The sequence below is a fragment of the Carya illinoinensis genome, chromosome 7 (genome assembly GCF_018687715.1).
Source record: "Carya illinoinensis cultivar Pawnee chromosome 7, C.illinoinensisPawnee_v1, whole genome shotgun sequence".
In the NCBI taxonomy this organism is placed as follows: domain Eukaryota; kingdom Viridiplantae; phylum Streptophyta; class Magnoliopsida; order Fagales; family Juglandaceae; genus Carya; species Carya illinoinensis.
Genome location: NC_056758.1, coordinates 38,546,105 through 38,566,248, shown reverse-complemented (window position 1 = coordinate 38,566,248; position 20,144 = coordinate 38,546,105). Strand labels below are relative to the sequence as shown.

Sequence of the window (20,144 nt, the reverse complement as noted above, 5' to 3'; positions counted from 1 at the left end):
TTTAAATTGTAACAGAATATTTAAAATATGAAGATTTGAGAATCCCTGAAGTAAAGGCATGGAAGTTACCAGGATCTGAAGGATAATCATATAACAGAACCAACCAATCAAAATGAAGCTTAAATATAATAAATTAATTTTAAAAAAAATTAGAAATTTACCGGGTCTGACTCTCTCTCTCTCTCTCTCTCTCTCTCTCTCTCTCTCTCTGTGATTTTTCATTGTAGTGAGTGCGGCGCCCTCTTCACACTTCAGTGTGTTCATTTTAATGGTGTGAGCGTTAAGGGTGACAGAACCGTATACTCCGCACCCAAACAAACTATCAGAAACAGAAAAACCCCCCAGTGTCTCGTTCTTTCACTAAAATCGCATTACCGAATCGAATCGAATCGAATATGAGATTCAAATAAATAAAACCATCATTTCGCGAACGAGTCGTCGCATTCGCAGTCGATTGCAATTTACGGCCTTTTATATGATCAACTTCTAGCGTCTCTGAACCCGTCCCTGGTGCGGCTTTTGGGATATTGAGTCCTTTGGTTCTCTTTGTTTCCTGGGATTTACATATACTTTCCTCGTTTCTTTTGTTTGTCCGTCCTTTATTAGTACGTCCAAAACAATGGCCGAGAAAGATAGGAACGTCACAGAGAACATGAAGAGGAACGGAGAGCTTGAAATGTTGATGAATGAGATCCCCAATCCAAATGCTCCGTACCTCAATCATTCTAATCGTCACCACCATCATCAGTTTGGGAATGGTTCACCTATTAGCAGAGTTTCTCTGCGGTCAGGGTCGTCTTCTTCGAGTTCTTTCTCTAATGGGTTTTGCTCCTCTGAGGACGGTTCGCCATATCCTATTTCATTTGAGGAGGCTAAGCATCAAACACCCAGTACCCGTTACTCGAGCATTAATGGGAAGCCGGGGGATGGCATGGGGTTGTCTGAGACTTTTCATAGAATGCATATCAGTGATGAACAGAGGGATGGTACTAATATGAGGGGATTTGAGGTGGATTCCGATGGGTTTGGGTTTGGTCATCCTTATTTAGGTGCGACTATCCCATGGAATGCGGAAAAATATGGGGAAGGTTTTAGCAATGGTGCTTTTGATTTTGAGGGTTTTCAATCCTCTCGTCTTGGAGTTCCGGCCAGTTTTAACGATAATAGGAGGTTGAATTTGCTTGGTTTGCGGGGTGGATATAGAGAGAGTGATTCAATGGGGTCTTATCTCGCTCATCATCCGTTTAATGCTTTGTGTTCTGGCCCCAATTCTAACACAAACCATATGAATGTTTTACCGGAGAAAAGAAATGAACGTGGAACTGGAAGTGGCTGTTACTATGGAGGCGTTCAAAGACAGAACCTAACTACAGTTTGGCCTTACCTTAATGATGCTTCTATTAGCACTCCATGGTGTGAGACGGATTCTAATGGAGTGGGGGGTCTTATGGAACCACTGAGTTCCCCTCGGTCGATACACCACCCCAAGCTGGCTTTGAATGTGGATGATTCCTTAAGCAGTCGTTCCATGATCAACGAAAGGACTCGAGCAATCCCAAATAACGTGGTTCCTCAATCTGTATCTCTGAGAGGTGCAAGGGACGTCGAGGCTTTTACTTGTGAGGATAGTTTCATCATAAAAGGGAACACTATGAATTATGCCATCAACAGTAAACCCAACGCTTCAAGGAGTCTTAAGAAGAATTGCTACAACGAGATGGCAGGAACAAACCATAGAGGGAAAAACTCTGAATGGGATAGTTACTATAATTTTGGGAAAATTTGTGAAAATGGTCCGCGTCCGAGTAGTGATTGTCCATTATTCTTGCAACGACCCTTTAGTTCTTTGGCTGAGATCCAGGGTTATATATATTTCTTAGCAAAGGATCAACATGGATGTCGCTTCTTACAAAGGCTGTTTGATAAGGGAACGTGTCAAGACGTGCAGATCATATTTAAGGAAATCATCGGTCACCTTGTTGAGTTTATGACGGACCCATTTGGAAATTATCTTGTACAGAAGTTGCTGGACGTGTGCAACGAAGAACAGAGAATGCAGACCGTGCTCATGGCGACCAACCAACCAGGACAACTCATCAGAATATCTATAGATCCACATGGGTAAATTCTTCATCGATGATTTATCATTGCTGTTTTCCCAGTATAATTTCGATTTTTTTATACAATTTCTGTTGTTTTTTTAATGAAATTGGTACTGTGGTATCAGCACGCGTGTGGTACAGAAGTTGATAGAGACGGTCCGAGCTAAGAAACAGATTTCGCTGGTTAACTCTGCACTTGAACCAGGTTTTCTTGCTCTTGTTAAGGATCCGAATGGCAACCATGTGATACAACGTTGCTTGCAATGCTTTAGCAATGATGATAATAAGGTATAGATTTTTTTGTCACTTTTCTTTTAATTTTGACTGTCGGGATTTGGCTCTTTAGGTTGAATGCATGTTTTCCCTAATGCTCTTTTAATTCATGTTATACCTTCGATGTTCTTCATGAGATTTTTTTTTTTTTTTAAAATTGCTATGTACAAGTCTAAGTGTCCTGAAAAATTGTTTTCTTTTTTTAAATCAATAGCACTTCATATCGGTCGTTCTCCTGTAGACTGCAGTTTCGTGCCACGTATCCTTAAAAATGACATGTTCTGATCTAATATTTTTCTTTTTTCTTCTTCTTTTAATCTTGTGGATTTCAATGCAATGATGCCAACTCAACTCTACAGACTTTATTCCAGTTTCTTGGCTCAAGCTACATGTGTCCTTCCTCACCATTCTGCTATATGCCACGTTGTGCATATAAGAGGAAGGCCATATACTCCGGAACTTTTTCTTTTTATTCGTTCATGGAAGATTAGATTTTCACCTTCGAGTCCTATCAAATCGTTATCAGTTAGTGGTTTACAAAAGTATTTAGTTTGTGCTCTCAGACTCTTTGGGATGATGCTTTTTGGTGTAGTGGGCATGCCAATTCAGTTTTTTGATTTCCAAAAGAAATCAGATTTTGTTGTATTGATAACATGATGAATTGGAAGGCTTTAGTAATAATAATGCCCATCCTTCTCTTCTTGTAATTTCTTTTTTTCTTCTGTGCTGGGGTGGATGCCAGTAAGCGCACTTGTATACTTGTTCTAATGCAGGAGTGTCAATAGTAGGGGCTAAGGTGATACTTCTTCAAGAACAAGAAAATTAAGCAAATTATCAAAATTTCAAGGTCTTTGAAACTGTAGTTTTTATTCAAATCACATAAAAGGGGTGAAATTACTTATGTAATCAACTCATACATTATAGATTATCCCTATCCCTGATCTGTTTCATGCAGGCAACATATTATTATATGCATGTTCTTAAATTCTTAAGCTTTGCACCTTCAATGGGAGAATCTATACGAAAGTAGGGCCTGTTTGGTTTCCCCTTGAGTGCAGCTACAATTGAGCAAGTAGAAAAGGATAATTATCACAACAAAGAGCATGGCATGATTCATCATAATGACTTTTCCCTCTGTTGCGATTCCTCCTTTAACAATGATGACTTGAACAATGGAGTTCAACTTATAATGTGGTTCTATGCTATTTCATGATCATTAAAGAAATTTACCTTGTTAGATTATATGCTTTCCTAAGATCTTGATAGTGATTTTTGATATCCGACTGCCAGTTTTGTTTCTCAAAACAGATTTTAAACTTTCATGTTCTTGTTTCCTTTGCAGTTTATCTTTGTTGCTGCTACAAAGTTTTGTGTCGACATGGCAACTCATAGGCATGGATGTTGTGTATTGCAACGCTGCATTGCACGTTCAGTTGCAGAACATCGAGATAAGTTGGCGGGTGAAGTTTCTAGAAATGGGATTCTCCTTGCTCAAGACCCCTACGGGTAATCCTTTGCAAACATTCACAAGCATATCAGTTTTTTTTTTTTTTCCTTTGTTTGCCGACCATAAATCCCAGCTTGACATGATTATCCATACGACCATATTTGGCATGTGGATTCTTATTGCCAGTTTTGATGAAATAAAACATTGTACTCACCAAAATTCTCTTCATTCCACCTTGAGATGCAAGTGTAAACTTGGATCTGTAATTATGGAGCTGTTCACATGTTTTTCTTGTAATTTTTAGGCGAAAAAATTATTGCATTACAGACCATATTGATGGAGTGTTTCACCGATGCGATATGAGTTAAAATTTCTAATACCTGTTCACAATCACAGAACGTTTGATCAGCATATGATCCTTCAATGCTATGTAAGTTGAGTGCCGCACTGACAGGGTGCATATCCCTGAAATGGCTAAACTATGACCTATATGCTACACCCTTAGAGCTTGAAATGGTGTCTCCGCATGCTAATATAGAGATGTATTCAACGCTAAAGAAAAAATGATATATCGCATAGCATTCTTCTTACCATATTCAAGCTAAATACATATTATTTGCATATTTTTTATCTACTACTATTCTATTCAATAATTAAACCATAATGCCAACTAACTGGGTTCCTTTTTTGTAAGCTTTTAGGATATGAGCATTAAGTTCTAATGTTATATTTTAGGAATACGAACCTTTTGTTGCTCATGTTTTCTATTGCCCTTCGTTCTTCTCCTTTTGCACCCAATATAATGGGATCTTATCTTTCCACATTTTCTCTTGAGCATCGTCATAAGGTATGTGACATTTGGTAAGGGTATGTGCAACTGGGTTGGTTTACTTGTGAGGCTACATTCAGTTGAGATATCACAATTAGGACACCCTTTTCTAAAAAGTATTTTAAGAACTAGATACTAGCTCATTCTGCCCTTGCTCATATCACAAGATGCTTTTGATAAGAACCTTAACACTTATAATATGCTTTGGCTGTCTTATCTGTTTTCTCCATCTATTTTGACATTCATATGATTTGATTTCAGAATCCACATTCCAGTTTAGCTGTTGTTATCTTAAGCCTCTCTCTCTCTCTCTCTCTCTCTCTCTCTCTCTCTCTCTCTCAACTAATAAGGCTAAATTATTTGTTCTTTCTGAGATGCAGAAATTATGTTGTTCAGTATATTATAGAGCTAAAGATCCCATCTGCAAGTGCTAAATTGTTTTCTCAGTTCAAAGGAAACTTCGTACAGCTCTCTAAGCAGAAGTTTAGTAGCCATGTGGTGGAAAAATGCCTTACGCATTTTGAAGAACATAGGCCTAGAATCATCCGTGAGCTGCTCTCAGAGTCTCACTTTGACCAGTTATTGCAGGACCGCTTTGCCAACTATGTCATTCAATGTGCTTTAGCAGTTACCAAGGTAAGAGAAGTAGGATTCCCACTCAAAATTGCTTTTATACATCCATCATATTATTGATTGTTTAGTGCTGGAGAATCTGTCTGTCTATCTCTCTCACATACGCTTTAATTTGGTTCACTCAAGGGCCCTCTTCATGCTTCACTGGTCGAAGAAGTGGAGGCTCACAAAATTTTAAGTACCAGCCCATATTGCAAGAGGATTTTCTCACGGAAACTCTTGAAGAAGTGATGTGTATTAGCCTTTGGTAAGATTATGGTTATTCTCTAAAGAATACCAAGATTTTGAATAACAATGAGTACTCTTATCTATCTAGGGCACTAGTATATTACCTATCCTTCCTGAGTCTAAGAAGTGTAAAAATCAAGTTTTGCTTATACTGGCTCATCACAAGGATGTGTCTATGTTGTTCTGTTGTCTTGTTGTTGACCTAAACTTAGTAATTTATGATGTATGATATTTCATATGATCGGAGGAACGGTCAGCTGTCTAATTATGTCTCATGCCTGGATTTCTTATTGCTATAGTTCTTCGTGATTTTGAGAAGCTTATTTGATCAAATCTCCTGGTTTTGGGACTTCAAGTCTTATGGCATGACTGCTAATTTATATATACATAAATAAGCTTAATGCGGACATTAGAAAAATATATTAGAAATCTTATCATGTGGAGCCTTTTGTGATAGCTACTCCAAAGCCCTTTTTAACAAATATCATATATCTAAGTTTCTTTAATTCAGATCATATTGAGGAACCTTAATGGTTTTAGAAACCTTACTTCAAAGACACATCATGAGATTACAGATAGATATTTAGGATGAAAAGAAAGAAAACATAATCATTAATTATCCTAAATCAACACAATTTTAAGCCTTATTAGTCTCGATACTCGAAACGCTTCTGACCCATGACTTTCCTTGTGTCACTGCCTACATAGATGGCCGCTCTAGAAATGCATGCCTTGCATGTGCTGATAAGACTTTAGAAATCATATGCATGGTTGGCCTAGATTGTGGATGGACATTTAAGCAGTCGGTTGCAAGCTTTACAACTACCATTAGTTCATCCTCCACCCGAAGTGTTGGAGATGGAAGGCGCTGGTCCAACACATCCATCAGCTGTATTTTTTCTTTATCTGAAGAAGATTGTAGTATGGATATGAAATCACCTAGATGCTTTCCCTTTATGACTTCTAATGCCAACACTCCAAAGCTATATACATCACATTTCTCTGTTGGCTTCATCGTGTAAGCAAGCTCTGCCATGAAAATATAAGAAAAAAATCAACATAGATAGTTGCTTATTATAACAATCTTAATTTAAGATAACAACAATATAACGTTACCGGGTGCTATATATCCGTATGTGCCAGCAAGGGAAGTCCAATTAGAAGAGTCTAGCTTCAAAAGTTTAGCACAGCCAAAGTCCGAAACACGAGCTTCATATTGAGAATCCAACAAAATGTTGCTACTCGAGATGTCTCGATGAATAATTGGTGGTGTGCAATCATGGTGCAAGTAGGACAAAGCATAAGCCACTCCTTTAATAATGATTAATCTCTTGCTCCAGTCCAGTACTTTGGCAGAATCTTCATTCTCCAAGATTGCAGCCAAATTACCTCTTTCGAGGTATTGATAAACCAAAAACGAATACTGTGCACTTGAACAGAAACCATGAAATTTAATGATATTTCGATGTCGTATTTCTGTTAATGCTCTTATCTCATTCAAGAACTCCTTTTGGAATTCGTTCTCACTATCCCTTAGTGTGTGGAGTTTTTTCACAGCTACGATCTCACCAGAAGGCAACTTTACTTTATAGACACTTCCATATCCTCCCTTCCCAATGCAATATATCCCATCAAAATCGTTGGTTGCTTTTATGATATCTTGGTACATTGTTCTTCCATTGAAAGTTGATACCGAAACAACTTCTTTATACAGGTTGACCTTTTCTGATTGTGGACCTTTGTTTCTTCTTCGCACAATGAAAAAAATTCGAAAGCAAACAAGGAGAACCATAAGTGCTCCAAGAATAGGGAAAGTGACCAAAAAAATGAATTTTTGGTTTTTCTTGGAACTATGTTTGTGTATCATGGAAGGATTGCAAGGTTGCAATCCTGTAATGTTACCGCACAACTCCTTGTTCCCTTGCAATGCTTCTATAGGAGCAATTTGGAACGCTTTGCAATCAGGAATGGGACCCTTCAATTCATTGTAGGATATGTCAACTTGTAACAAGCCATGCATTTTTTCGAAAGCAGGTGGAATGAAACCAGAAAGATCATTGTGGGAGAGATTCAAAGTCTCCAAGCTTTGCATTTTGTCAATTTCTGATGGTATCTCTCCATCTAGAGAGTTGAAACTCATATCTAATGTGGTGATCTGAGATAAGCTCAAAAGTTGAATTGGAAGCGCCCCGCTAAAATTGTTGTAGCTTAAATTGAAGAAGTTCAAGTGCACGAAGTTTCCAAAATTATTTGGAATTGACTTGCTCAGTTTGTTGGTGGACATGTCAATATATTCAAGACGAGTCAATGATCCAAATTCTGAAGGAATGGTACCAGAGAGTTGATTCCCATTCAACATCAATTTCACTATAGAACTCAACCTTCCAATCTCTTTTGGAATCACTCCAACTATATGATTCAAAGAAAGATCAAGTACACGTAGCTGTGTCGAGTTTCCAATCGTGAGTGGTAAAGTATTACTTACGTTGTTTCCACTGATTCGCAGGGTTTGTAATTGTTGACATTGTCCCCAATTACTTGAGATTCTGCCAAAAAATCTATTGTTGCTTAGATCTATGAATCGCAAGTTTGGATAGACACCAAAATCGTCGGATATATCTCCAATGAGTTGGTTACTGTCCAAACGGACTCTGATTAAGCTGGTGCAATTTTTCAAGCTACTGGGGACTCGGCCAGTGAAATGGTTATTGTTTGCAGTAATATTTTGAAGTGATCCACCACGACAAATGTTCTCGGGCAAATAACCAGTAAACTGGTTTGTGTCCAGCTGCAAGTTAAGTAAGTTCATGGTATCTCCAAATCCTTTAGGAATTTGACCAGAAAGTTGATTGTCACGAAGAAATAAAATTTCCAAGTTGCTCAACTTAGCAAATGAAGTTGGAATAGAACCATGGAGTTGGTTTTCGCTCAATTCCATATCATTGATATTCTTCAAATTTCCCATCTCTTTAGGAATGGTACCAGAAAGGTTATTACCGTAAAGATGAAGAAGGGAAAGATTTCCCAGATCACCTAATGATGCCGGAATTGAACCGTGAAGATGGTTTCCAAAAAAACTAAGTTCTTTGAGGGACTTTAAGTCTCCAACTTCTGGAGGGATAGAACCAGAAAAGGAATTGTCGTACATATACAAGTAGGTTAGCCTTTTCAAGTTTCCAAGAGTTGAAGGAATTGGACCCGTCAGGTGGTTTGTATCAACGAAGAGTTCAACCAGATTAGAGAGATTTCCAATTTCTTGTGGAATGAAACCGGAAAGTTCATTTTCATAGAGATGCATGAAAGCAAGGTTGCTCAAGTTACATAAAGAAATAGGAATGAAACCGTCTAAACTGTTTGTGGCAAGATGGAGCTCAATTAGAGACACTAGGCGACCTATTTCCTTAGGAATTGAGCCATTTAACTGATTTTCAGAAAGGTGAAGGACTTGTAGATTGGTTAGGAGGCCAATTTCTGGTGGGATTTTTCCTGACAACTGGTTGATGGACAAATCAAGATAAATGAGCTTGGACAGGGAGCTAATTTGAGATGGAATCCTGCCAAGGAGATTATTCATACTGAGATCAACATATGCAACATTTGGCAAAGAAGAAAAAGAAAACCCATGAAGCGTACCTTGCAAACTAGAGTTGGGGAGGTTTATTCTGATGACACTTCCAATAGAGTTGCAAGCAATACCAAACCAAGTGCATGGGCTCGCACTGTGGTTTGGATTGGCAGAAGAATTGCGTGGACTATTGGGAATGGAAGTCCAAGTGGGTAGGTTATTGTGGGTATCATTTTGAAGACTGTTTTTCCATTTTAGAAGTGCAGCAGCTTCTTCGGAAGAAGCAGAAGCAAAAGCAGCATTTGGTGACGAAACCAACCCAACAAACAAGACAAAGGAGACTAGAGTGCATACTTTCTCTAAGGCTGATGCTCCCATAGTGTTTGTTTGTAGAGTATCAGGCAGTTAAGGGCTTTATTTATAACCACCTACGTGCATATGACAACTTCACAGCAATCAAGCTTGGAAAGTCTCAACTTCTGAGTTTTCATGGTCTTGTTCGATCGTTATCACAACAAGACAAGGAAAAGAAAATGCATTCTTTTCTAATGCCTTTTCGGCATCTTTGGTCAAAGAAAGTATTGGACAAGGTTGAAGGGGTCATGTAAACTAAGTTTAGAGCTATGGCTATGGTTGAGTCTAAAATTTGGCTAAAAATTGAGATTTTGATTAAAATTAAAATTAATGGAGATCTTAATCCACATAGAATATCTATCTCAGAGTTAAAATAATAATATAATATTCTATATTTTAATAATAATTTTTATTACTTTTTTTAATATTTTGTAAATACACTCCATATATTAATTAATAACTTAATTTTTCCTAAAAATTATTGTTTTTAAACTTTTTTTTTTCTCAACCTAATTATCTAACAAAAACACTTGGGAATATTTTTAGAGTAAAATATTATTTTGGAGATGAATAATGACTAACCAAATTTAGAGAAAGTTTTAAAATTATTGTAACTCAAAACTCAAGCCATGAAGTTTTGACTACTCCAATGCATACTAATTTTACTCAAGTTAGCCAAGATTTGACTAGACAGGCATTTGGCTAAGCCAATACCAATGCTCTAAGACTCTGATCTAGGCATAACTAGTTAGACAAGTATCTTTTTACTCTTTCACCATTGCGATCTTCTTCTACACTCTGATGCTGTAAGTTTAACTATAAGCAAAGAGAGTGACAATAATTTGAATGAGTATTTTGACTATGAATCATTACGAAGCTATAAAAACCATGAATCGAATAATGGTTAACTCGCTTCTTTGGCAGGCCCCTCCAACTTAGAGGTTTTCATTTGGTTACACAATTAAGAGATTTTCGTTTGGTTATACAGTTCAGATGAGATGAGATGAGATGTTTTATTGAAAGTTGAATAAAATATTATTTTAATATAATTTTTTATTATATTTAGTATAAAAATTTAAAAAAATTATAATGATTAAATGAAATGAAATAATTTGATATTTAATAACCAAAACAGACATATTGGACTATTGATAGTGGTTTGGACTGTTAATAGTTGTCTGTAAGACTTTGGGACCTATTGGACTATTAATAGTTGTTTGGACTATTAATAGTTGTCTTATGTTATTGGACTGTTAATAGTTGTCTGTAGGACTTTGGGAGGTTCAAAGCGCGTAATCATATTCCATCTAGAAACGAGACTCCCTGGATTCCATTTCTTGCGTTTTCACTTTCTCCATGCAGTTTGGGTCAAATGTGAAATAGTTAAAACATCATTCAGGCATGATATGCTAAGTTAGGATTTATTACGACCAGTACACTGGGTGAACACTTTTTTTCTAGTCCTGGTAACCATTTTCTTACAGGGATTTATTATCTGACAATGACATTTCTCGTGTCCTAATCTTCTCCTTTCTGGGTCCAATGAGGAAAAGATTATTCATGCATGGAATTTAAGACAGTGTGTTACGAGAACGGAGAAACTAGATTAACACTTTTTTCTAGCTTCGTAGCGGTTTTCTGGCTTTGAGACTTTTGCTCGCCTACCAATTTGGAATCAGACTTGAAAGTGCAGCATACATAATTACAGGAAATATGGTTTTCTTTTCTTCTTAAAAAATGCAACAACAATAGCATACCCAATTACTAAAACCCATTGGGGAGACCACAAAACTCGTTGCAAAGAGTCCAAAACACAATAGTGACCAAACTTTCGTTGCCATAGCTAGGTGCCAACATTCCACAGTGAAAAAGGATCCTATCACAAAACATTTCATTATTCTTATAATTATTTTTTAAACCTTCAAAGTATTTAAATGTTTTAAAGATGTATAAAATGTTTTAGATTTATTTTATACTATTTACCGTAGAAAATCAAGAAAAGAGTTGGGGATACAACTTAGTTATGGTCTATATTTTTTCTCAGATTTATCTTTCCTTTAAAACAGCAAGCAACTTGACTAGATATATTATTTTTTCTTCAGCAATTTTATTTTAAATACAAACTATTGATATATTAGATGTATTATTGCTCATATAATAAGTTCAACTTAATTACATATATTATTTACTTTTCATTTAACAATAACATAATTGGAGGGATGGTGCGAATTCATAAAATAATTTGCATTTAATAATAATAAAATGAGATAGTAGATTATGTGGCTTCATAAAAACCCCAAGAATCGCGAGATTTCTGCTGTTGGTAGGAAACGCTACATCGAAACCGACCCGTGGGATCAACCACACCGAGCCGGAGGATCAGGAATTGGAAGGACCGAAATTGACCTTTGGTCCAAGTCAACCAAACTGAAATATTTGGTTAAAAATTATAATTTTTTAATATTAATTTTATTTTAAAATTAAAAAAATAAAATTATTTATTATATTTTATATAAAAATTATAATAATTATACGAGATAAGATAAAGATGAGATGAGATTGAGATAATTTAAGTTTGAATATTCAAACCAGCCTAAAATGGGTTGAGCTCCTTCGGCCTCATCCATACCTCCCAGTCAGGATAGAACTTCTTCGTCTTCAACCAACAGAGCAGACCAGTCAAAATTCCCGACTTTACGGCTTAATTTAGGACGGGAATTTGAACAGCCCTATCAAAATAAAGGCATCTAATAGGGGAAATAAAACACAACGAAAGCAGCGTTTCAAGTCCACGTTACATTGAAAGAACAGGTCACAAAAAAATTGCAATTTAATGGGAGGGGTAAGCACACACCAAAAAAACTGGAAAATAAATTTGCAGTACTTTGATCCGTTCACTCGACAATACTTCCGCCAAATTTAATGCATATTGGTGTAAATAGATCATTCACTAATAGATGACACGATGAAATGGTGATCCAATAATATCACATCTTTCGATGAATGTATACCAAGAATATAAAGATATTGGAAGCTAGACGCAACAAATTTAATAAAAAAAAAAAAAAAAACCAACTTGAGGTTGGCTAATAATAACACTACAATCAACAGAACAACTATGAGTATGAGCTATTGTAGGAAGTAGAACCATTTAGAAAAAAATACAAAGCATTGGGAAAAGAGAATCATTCACATGTATGAACATGTCCTAATGACAATATCTAACTATAATAATACTGCACCACAGGCTGCATTCACCAACACGAACCCATTCCTATCAATGCAGTCATTGCCACAAAGAGCTACTTGAAACTTTAGACCAAGAAGTAATCAAGGAGCATTCATATGAACCTGAGCCAGCTACATGTAAATGCATTCGAATCGGATCCATCTTTAGGCAACCACAGCTACTCAAATTCCTTGGTAGGCCAAAACTTTGGATGTCAGCAATGTTGAGAAGTATGGTCAGGTTACAAATCACAATCCCCATGGTTGTAGGACTTTAAAGAGAAAATGAGTTTTAACTCTTACCACTCATGACATTATCAAAAAGAAAATGGTAGGAGACAGTGGATTGCAAACAGCATGAACATGATATCCACCATCTGTGAACCAAAATCAGCACCACAGCTAGCACATCTCAGCAAACAGCAAAATTCACCCTTCCCGTACACAACTATATAAGGACAATATGTGATTCACAATGAGAAAAAATCAAAATTGCAGATTCATGTAAAAATTTAAAAATGATCACAGAGAAGGAAAGAAAGCAACAGATGAAAAAAATAAGTAAAACAACATCTAAGGAAACCAAAAATATGGAATGACCCATTGGCAGAAACTCTTAAACAAAGTAACAAAAAGTATTCTCGAACACTTGAAACAGTACAAACCTATAGATATCAGATTACATGAACTACCATCAAACTGGAGTCAAGGAAGGAATTGGATCCAACAAGCTAATGTTCAACCTCCAAAAGGTTCATGCCAATAAAACCTAGCAATCAGGGTGTTGATCCGAGCATGCTTAACATAACATGCCCTTTCCAAGATCAAAGCAGAGATAATGCTTCAAGCCAAAGATATCTCCACATCTTATGTTGCTCCTTCATTCCTACAAAATATAATTACCACAAACAGTTAAGCCACAAATAAGTTAGTCCAATAAAAAATCCTATGGCTTAAAAGGGGAAAAATAGACCTAGATTTATTTTTTTATCAGTGCAAAAAATAAGCCCAGAAATGCATTGCAGAGACTCACATCAGCATCAGATCTTTGTGGAGTTGGGCTTTGAGAATCAACACGGGTATGTGGCAAAACAGTTTTTGGAACAGAAGCTCCATTACTAGTCTGGGCATCAGGACTGTCAACACCAGGTGTCCTACGTGGAGATAGAGTCCTCCGAGGATGAGGACTGCACCCAGCAGGGGAAGCACTAACAAAATTCTCATATACCATCGGATAATAAGACAAGAATACACATTTTTTATTATTAAAAAGCACTAATACATGAGTGATTGAATACCTATCATTGGAACGGCTTCGACTTCGCCGGTCATCTTCATGTCTGCCTCTCCAACGATCTTTGTGATGATCAGGACTTGCACTACGGCTCCTGCTACGGCGACGACGATCCCTTTCCCTCCTGCGGTACCTGTCATGATCATATCGCTCCCTACTTCTGCTGCGACTTCTCCTTCTATAATCCCTGTCCCTGTTTTCATCCCGATACCTAAAATGGTTTTCAATCAGTCACTGAAGAGGGATCATGAAGCACTGAATTGCAAGAATGGAGCCTGAAGAATCCATTCCAAAAACTTATATGTGCGATTAGTCAAATCTTCTGCAATTTTCACATGCACAAGTTACCAAGAGCATCATTAGCTGCACAAGTGTCAAACCAGCACAAACTCCTGATATTACATTTGATGAAGATTGAAAGAAGTGTACGTTCATTAATGAAAATTGCAGAACAAACAGTATAGATAATAGCAGAACAACAGCACATACACACAGAGACGATCCTGGCATCAGTAGTTTATATAACATGTCTTCCGTTAGTAGTCACATCAGATTTTCAAAACTGGTAATGTGCACTAACTCGGACTAGCTACATTAAATCAGGATAACATCATCTCTCTGATTATTCATTTGCAAACAAATTATCCTATGAATTCCACAGAAATTAAAATGCTGGACAATACATCCAGTTTTGCACTTATGCAGGGAAAGATCCGCACCTAGGACGAGGGCTACGACTTCTTGACCTCCCACTTGTCTTTGAAGTTGTCTCTATTATCCTTCCCTTGTGGCTGAAAAAAAAAATCCAACGTAAATAAATTGATTAGACGGAAAAAATATCAAACAAACATGATACGATGTAACAAAAACAAACACTAAACATATTGTTTTGAATCAGAATGTTACTTGTCTCGTAGCTGTAACTGTAAAGACCATCCAATCAGTAAACGTTTGGTTCCATAACCAAAAATTCAAGATTCATCATACAAAAAGACCAAAACCATCAACGTTGCCACCTCACAAGTCACAACACCCTTTTCTATCAAACAAGTTTTGGAGGTGCCAGAGGAACGCGTACGCCATAGTTTGAGCTTGAAAGTGCAGCAATTAACATCAGAACTATGATTTTAAAAAAGGCAAAACCAGAATCCCACAGTTAGCGACTTACATTCGCTCGGCATTTGGGCCGTACTTGGCAAACTGGACCATAATCTCTCTGCCATCGACAATTTTCCCTGCAAAAAAAAAAAACAAAAAAAGATAGAAAAACGAATAAGACTGGCTGACGGTAAGCTTTTAGATGTCGAGTTTGCGGAAGTAGTAACTAACCATCGAGTTTCTCCACCGCTTTCTGTGCCTCGTCCGCATACTTGTATCGAACAAATGCGAAACCTCGCGACTCTCCGGTCCTATAACCAATCAGAAACACCAAATTGGAGGCAGGAACTACCAAATTGAAAGCAGAAACTACCAAATTGATAGCAGATAGTCTGAGAGAGAGAGAGAGAGAGAGAGAGAGAGAGAGAGAGAGAGAGAGAGAGAGACCTTCGGTCTCGGGGAATAAATACGTCGACGACCTTGCCGTACTTATCGAAGAGAGGAAAAAGATCATCAGCGGTTGTTCCTAGCAAAAGAGAAAAATAGTAGAATTAGGGCTTGAGAGAGGTAGGGGAAGGGAAAAGATGGAAAAGGAAGACGGGTAAAATACGGAAAGTGATGTTGAGGACGAGTAGGGAGAAGGTGTCTCTGATGTCAGGAGGGCCTGCTCTCCCAAAGTGCGACATCTCGCAGCTCTGCAACTGCAACTGCAAATCCAAATGCGAGACTCGAACAGACGAATCTGACGGGCTAGTAGATTACGTTAGGGTTTTGAATTTGAGACCCAGAAAAATTTTACATGGGAAAAGAGTTCATGTTACCTTTTCGGTTTAGATCCGTATCAAGATAAGGTGAGATGATAAATTTTAAATAATAATAAATAAAATATTATTAAAATATAATTTTAATATTAATTTTATATTAAAATTTAAAAAATTATAATGATTCGATTATTTAATTTATGATAACCAATCCAGGTTGTGTCCCCATTTTTTTAATTAATTATTAAGTAAATATTTTTAATGATATTATATATTTTTTAAAATATTTAAGAGTATTAAAAACATAATGAAAAACAAAAACAAAAACTAATAAAATACACTTCTCAAGACACATAATCGGTGTTGTAGTGCCACCCAATATGAGTAATACTATAGTATCATACTAACATTTTATTTATATTCTACTATATATGATATGGTATATGTATGACAATTTAATGATAAATAAATATGTAATAAATAATTATTTAATAATAATAAATGTGTTACATCTTATTTAATAAGATGTAAGTAGGATGATAGTATGGTGTATAGAATTTTCTAAATATATATATTGGTGCTAAAGTTTTTAAATGCAAAATAGTCCCAATGGCAATTTTCCGATAAAATACAATTATGCAAAATAGGTTTTGCAAATTGAAAATAATATTTTTCATCATATAAAATATAATAAATAATTCAATTTTTTAATTTTCAAATAATAAAAATATTAAAAAATATATTTTATTTAACTCTCAACTCAATTCACTATCTAAACCTCCCATTAACGTATTATTTCACAATCCAATCTAGCTAAGTTAAATAAATGATATCTTTTAATTTTTTTACCTTTTCTTAAATTAAAATTAATTTTACGTTGTCAAGTGAACCATGCAATTTACTTGGTTGATTTGAGGAATTTCTGCAATTAAATATTAAAAATACTGTTTCTATATTTAATTTTATTAATTTTAACTTTATCTTAGATCGCATGAAATGGTATATGATAGAATATAATCTAAAATAAAGAACGGCATTATTAGTAACAGAATGAACTTAACACTAAACCCATTTCTTGAGTTTACAAAATTTCAAATGTTTAATGCAAAGACTATCCTAAAACAAAAAAGTTTTTAGATTGTACAAGAAGTTGCTAATTTCTTTTTTCTTTTTTTTAGTTGGCTAGTTAATTATGGTCTTTAAATTCGTTTGGACGTTAAAGGCATTTCAAATTATATATGAATAGTAGTAAAATAATAATAAATACTAGTAAATTGTTTGTGACTAGTAATAAAATAGTCTGAAAATAATTGTATTCCAAAACATACCTACTTCTCTTTTGAGTCTTTCCCAACTAAGTTCAATTTGGTTGTTGAACTCAACAGTTTAGTTTAATTTTAAACTGAGTTTAAGATCTAAACATCCAACTCTCAATTTATTAAATTAATCTCAATTCAAAACTTTATTACACATAAGACCTATAATCTTTTTCAACTCAACACATCTTTATAAGTAGGGTCCACAATTTTTTTTAATTTTTTATAAATAGTACTAAACTTATCTTAACATCTAAATATATTTAAACTCATTTTAGATAGGTTTCACATAATTGACTCTACAAGATCAACTCACTATTATTTATAAAGAATTTAGATCAATTCAACTCAAATTAACATCTTAATGTAATCTTAAATTATAAATTTTTATAACTAATATTGACATAAGAGCATCCACATCGGTCTCGCCAATGCCACATGCAAGTTTAAAATAGCCAGCATTTTAACCATTTATCATCTGCAATGGCCTAGTCAAACTTTAAAAGTTTGACATAAACTGTACAGTAATTGTAAGCTGCTCGCCAACATTGGCGAGCTACTGTACCGAGTCCATGCATTATTTTATAATTTTTTTTTCACCTGCAACCTCCCCTTTCCCTCGGAATAGCCAGTGTTTTTGTGTTACTCGTTTCCTGCAGTTGTTTACAATAACCCATTTCCTTTTTTTTTTTTTTCTACGCCGGAGCTCCATCGCATGGAATTGTTTTCGTTTTCAATAATTGGAGAACCTCAAAACAGAGTAGAATATTGTGCTCTCGCCCATTGCACAACCGTACGCCGTCGTGTACGCTGCTGCACCTCCACATCGCCTCAGAAAATGCCACCGAGTACTTGACCAACGAGCTCTATTTTTAGGAAAGAAAAAGCAGAGCTGCCAACCGGAGCCTCTCTTACGCTGCTGCACCTCCACATCGCCTCAGAAGATGCCGCCGAGTACTGCACGTTAGCCGCACTAACGGCCACGTCTCACAGTGAGGTTCTTCCCCTCAATGCCGTGTGATCTGTTTTTCAAATTCATCTTCATTCTCTCTCTGATGATCACTCTATCTCTCTCTCAGTCACGAGGCCATGCAGATCGACGGCGTTTTCTTCTGGCGCAGCTGACCTCCGCCGAGCCACTTGTGGGCCGTCCAGCTCCGTCGTCACTTGTGGGCTGCTCAGCTCCGTCGCTTGCCTTTGTCTCTATTTTCGTTTTCATTTTTGTTTCTATTTTCGCATGCCTCCGTTGAGCCTGAGCATAAACCGATATTTTGTGTTGTATAGCCAAATTATTATTTAAATATATAAATATTATATTATTATTTTTACTTCAAAATAACTAGTTTAATGTGAGAGACTTAATTAAAAATTTTAATTATAGCTAAAATTTACAATTCTAACCAAAATTTAGACTTGACACTAGGCCATTGCTAATGCCCTAATAGCTTCAAAGGACTCCAGCAGGTCTATCGAGCCCCGGAAGATGGAATCATTGTTTAGGCATGTTCGGTGCAGAACCCGAGAGAAAGATCTCAATTACCTTCCTTTTGGAGAGCCCTATGTCATTAATGAAACTCTCAAGAATATGACTTACAGATATACTTACACAGTGACGGGTTTGGACTATGGATTTTGGAAACATCAAATTCCAAAAGGAAAATCCTAAACTCATCTGAGTGTAGTTCACTATTCGACTGCATTCAACGTCCAAACACACTTTTAAGGCTGCGGTTAGTGTATTTCATCTTGAGATGCTGGGACCCACAATTGATAGTTAAAACCATCCGATCCATACCACTTTCTCTTTTCTTTCAAAAAGTCAAAAGTGCAAAAAGACAAAAACATCTGCCCCATTTCTTATAATAAAATTCTTATTATAAACGAGTTTGTGCGCTAAATTGCGCGACGTTAACGTGTAAGATTCATAATTTTTATAAAATAGAGAATATTTTCTTTTCTTTATTTTCTTTTTTTCAATTAAAAAAGTCATTGATATACGATTTAGTGTACCAAATTACTTGTATCCAAGACTCGTTAGACAATTTAAAATTGTTTTTCTTTCACGTTACATGTATATTTTTATGTTAATTAAATAATATATAAATAAATAATAAAATAAAATTTGGATATAATATTATTGTAATTTTATTGATAATTATTTTATTTTATTTTTATAAATTTTGAGTAAGAAAGTTTTGTTTTCATAACACTAGGCATATTTTATTTTTATTTTGTTGTAATTCTGTTTTTTATGTTATTTATTAATAAAATATTTAATAAATTAATTATTCAATCATTACAAAATTAGTCTCATATTTTTTTTAACTTTTTATAAATAATATTAAATTCATCTTAATATTTAAATATATCTAAATTTATCTTAAATGAGTCTCATAAAACTCATTCTATCATTTCAATACATTACTATTTATAAAAAATTAAATTTTACTCAATATCTAAATACAACCTTATCCTCGTAAATAGTAAGTGCTGATAATACAATTTTTTTTTTATTTAATAGTTAAAGAATTGTTTTTTTAATAATTTTGTGATTTTTAAAAAATTAGATGATGAAAATTCTCGGTCAGGATGCATGGGAGAATCCTCGTCAAAAAGTTGGCTACTTCTTGTTTATAGCTTCGGCAATTTTTACCCCCAACGCTATACAATTCCTCATCGGGTCACTGGTGTCGGTAAGAAAAACGGGGGCATGAATAGTGACACTCTGTTCATGCCGATTCGGCCGTGAGATCCCATACAATAGGAGCGTTTTCCGTATATTTTACTGTTTTCATACACTGTTCATACGCGCGTGCTAGCTTCTGAAAATCATGTATAAAAAAAAAAAAATTTTTACAAAAACAACTGTATATTAATATATATATTAATTTAATGTGATTGATTAAAAAATTATATTAATTTAAATTTTAAATATAAATAAATCAGTATTAATATGTAGATTAGTATGTGATTATACTTATACGTAGTAAAACTCTTTACAAAATCATTCCATGGT

The 20,144-nt window shown here is 35.4% G+C and overlaps 3 protein-coding genes across 10 annotated transcripts; 1 reads left to right on the top strand and 2 right to left on the bottom strand.

Moving 5' to 3' along the window:
• Positions 1–178: 178 nt before the first annotated feature.
• Positions 179–5,780, top strand: LOC122317270 (putative pumilio homolog 8, chloroplastic). The gene is made up of 5 exons (XM_043134259.1): positions 179–2,121; positions 2,228–2,390; positions 3,718–3,881; positions 5,032–5,287; positions 5,411–5,780. Exons 1-5 carry the CDS (start codon positions 620–622, stop codon positions 5,513–5,515), a joined length of 2,190 nt encoding a protein of 729 aa, XP_042990193.1. The 5' UTR covers positions 179–619; the 3' UTR covers positions 5,516–5,780.
• A 221-nt stretch (positions 5,781–6,001) lies between these two features.
• Positions 6,002–9,638, bottom strand: LOC122317269 (MDIS1-interacting receptor like kinase 2-like). Of its 2 annotated transcripts, XM_043134258.1 has the most exons (3): positions 9,146–9,278; positions 6,629–9,066; positions 6,002–6,541 (listed from the first exon to the last, which is right to left on the bottom strand). In XM_043134258.1, the coding sequence occupies exons 2-3, from the start codon at positions 8,808–8,810 to the stop codon at positions 6,213–6,215; spliced, it is 2,511 nt and encodes an 836-aa protein (XP_042990192.1). In that variant the 5' UTR covers positions 8,811–9,066; positions 9,146–9,278; the 3' UTR covers positions 6,002–6,212. The 2 variants fall into 2 exon arrangements, with proteins under 2 accessions (XP_042990192.1, XP_042990191.1); XM_043134257.1 differs by having other exon boundaries at positions 6,629–9,638.
• Positions 9,639–12,537: 2,899 nt separating this feature from the next.
• LOC122316949 (serine/arginine-rich splicing factor SC35-like) lies at positions 12,538–15,880 on the bottom strand. Of its 7 annotated transcripts, none has more exons than XR_006244331.1 (10): positions 15,662–15,880; positions 15,499–15,577; positions 15,283–15,362; positions 15,122–15,188; positions 14,673–14,744; positions 13,958–14,164; positions 13,693–13,813; positions 13,325–13,545; positions 12,963–13,107; positions 12,538–12,865 (listed from the first exon to the last, which is right to left on the bottom strand). XR_006244331.1 is itself a non-coding variant. In XM_043133817.1 (8 exons), exons 1-8 carry the CDS (start codon positions 15,735–15,737, stop codon positions 13,540–13,542), a joined length of 762 nt encoding a protein of 253 aa, XP_042989751.1. In that variant the 5' UTR covers positions 15,738–15,878; the 3' UTR covers positions 13,238–13,539. The 7 variants fall into 7 exon arrangements, 1 of the variants encoding a protein (XP_042989751.1); XR_006244326.1 differs by having other exon boundaries at positions 13,693–13,867; positions 15,662–15,878; XR_006244327.1 differs by having other exon boundaries at positions 12,538–12,850; positions 13,693–13,867; positions 15,662–15,878.
• Between the last annotated feature and the right edge of the window lie 4,264 nt (positions 15,881–20,144).